This window comes from Otolemur garnettii, unplaced genomic scaffold (genome assembly GCF_000181295.1).
Source record: "Otolemur garnettii isolate 467f Iridium unplaced genomic scaffold, OtoGar3 scaffold00010, whole genome shotgun sequence".
Taxonomy (NCBI): domain Eukaryota; kingdom Metazoa; phylum Chordata; class Mammalia; order Primates; family Galagidae; genus Otolemur; species Otolemur garnettii.
In genome coordinates, this window is record NW_003852405.1 from 31,044,398 (window position 1) to 31,046,113 (window position 1,716).

The following is a 1,716-nucleotide window of genomic DNA, read 5'->3' on the forward strand; positions in this document are numbered from 1 at the left end:
TCCTCCTGTCAAGTCTCCTGTGCATTGGTTTCTAAACCTAGTTTTGAGCTGAGTTTCTTCATGCCATGAGCTCATTAGACGTTGCCACCCCGTCTGTTTCCTTGTTTCGTTTTCTGTTCCTGTCCTTTGGTCGCGGTTCTCTCCTGCCTGGCACGGTGGGTGCTCCATTCCCTCAGTGTCATCGGGACACACCTTTCAGACGCGCCTCTTCCACTCTGTTCCTTTCACCACTGTGACTTCATTTAGGACTGAAATTTTCCAGCCCTGACCTTTACTGATAATCTGGCTAATATCTCTTTCTATCCTTTTTACTGTGTCCAGAGTTGTTGGGTTCCTTTCTTAAAAAAAAAAAAAAAAAAAGGAAAAATGTCTTGAGAAATAATTAAAACGGAGCTCAGTAAGGAGGGCCGTTTTTGCCTCCTTTGCCTCCACATGAAGGAAGACGGGAAATGCAGAGGAAGAGGCCAGGTCCTTCAGCCCTGCCTTCCTGCATCGCTGTACTTCCGCCCCCTGACCGTTCTCCTTCACCCACCACCCTGCAGCCCCTCCTCGCCGGTTTCACTCCAGCTCCCCTGTCGCCCGCCCTGGGCTCTCCCTCTCACAGCCTCACTCTTCTGTTGCTTCCATCTCTACCGACAGCCTCATATCCAGCCTCTCTTGCTCATGTTCCTTCCCTTTTCACATAGGAAATTATTATTCCTCGCCCAGTGTCCAGGTTATCACCTCTGCAGAACTTGGTCTGACCTTTGCTGTCCATCAGATTTTCATATTCTCTGTCTTTCTCTGCAGCTTTGTTTTGAGGTCTGTGTGTTTATCTTTGCGTTCCTGGTACCCAGCCATGATCCTTGGCACGGGTATTCTTCTTCTTCTTCTTTTTTTTTTTGGTTAAAATAAAATGAATATAATGTAGATTCATTTTGATATTATATGTGTATGCTTTTTGAAGAGCAAATTTTGGGTGATAGGAAACATCTAAAAGCCCCAAAGGAAGGAATTAGTGTTTCAGGCAAATTTGTAAGCCATTTAGAACAAAACCAGCACCACCACCCCCCCAAAAAAAAACTGCTGTAAAACCAAACAGCAATGATTTTTTTTAAAAAAACTTTTATTTCAGAATATTAAAGGGGCACAAGTGTTTCGGTTGCGAGGATGAATTATATAATGCTTTCTTTTGCTTTTTGTTTTTGTAATAAAAATGAGTATCCCTGGGGGTTTTGGATTTTTGATTTGTTTTTTGCTTCTTTATGAAAGTTCATTTTGAAGACAGAAAATTTTGAGCTAAGGAAAAGTGTTTTCATCCTGCAGTGGACTCTAGCACCTGAAAATTCCAAGCAAGTTTTCTTTCATCACAGCAATTCATTTTGTACAAATCTTTATCATCGTAGATGTTGTGGCTGGTGTCTTAGAATTACATCATCGTCATGTAATTAGGTCATTTTAAAATTTGCATTGTTGATCTTAAAAATACAGCATCTTCTGTGTCATTTGAAACACATTTCCACAGCACCTGCTACATGTAAGAGCTATTTTATAGTTCTTCACCTGTCGTCTCCCTCTACATTCTCTTTTATTATATAGAAGTTTGTCGGTGAGAAAGGAATTGATGTGATTATCGAAATGTTGGCTAATGTAAATCTTAGCAAGGATTTGAATCTTCTGTCTTATGGGGGACGAGTAATGGTTGTTGGCAACAGGGGAACTATTGAAATAAACCCA

At 41.2% G+C, this 1,716-nt stretch overlaps 1 protein-coding gene across 1 annotated transcript in view; it reads left to right on the forward strand.

Annotated features, from left to right (window-relative positions):
- The window catches only part of CRYZ (crystallin zeta), a gene marked incomplete at its 3' end in the record, with an annotated part of 21,406 nt that extends 19,696 nt beyond the window's left edge, over positions 1 to 1,710 (forward strand). Inside the window, exon 7 of the mRNA XM_023509885.1 lies at positions 1,579 to 1,710. Coding sequence (XP_023365653.1) covers positions 1,579 to 1,710 — 132 coding nt within the window. The remainder of the gene's footprint in view (positions 1 to 1,578) is intronic.
- Positions 1,711 to 1,716: the final 6 nt, after the last annotated feature.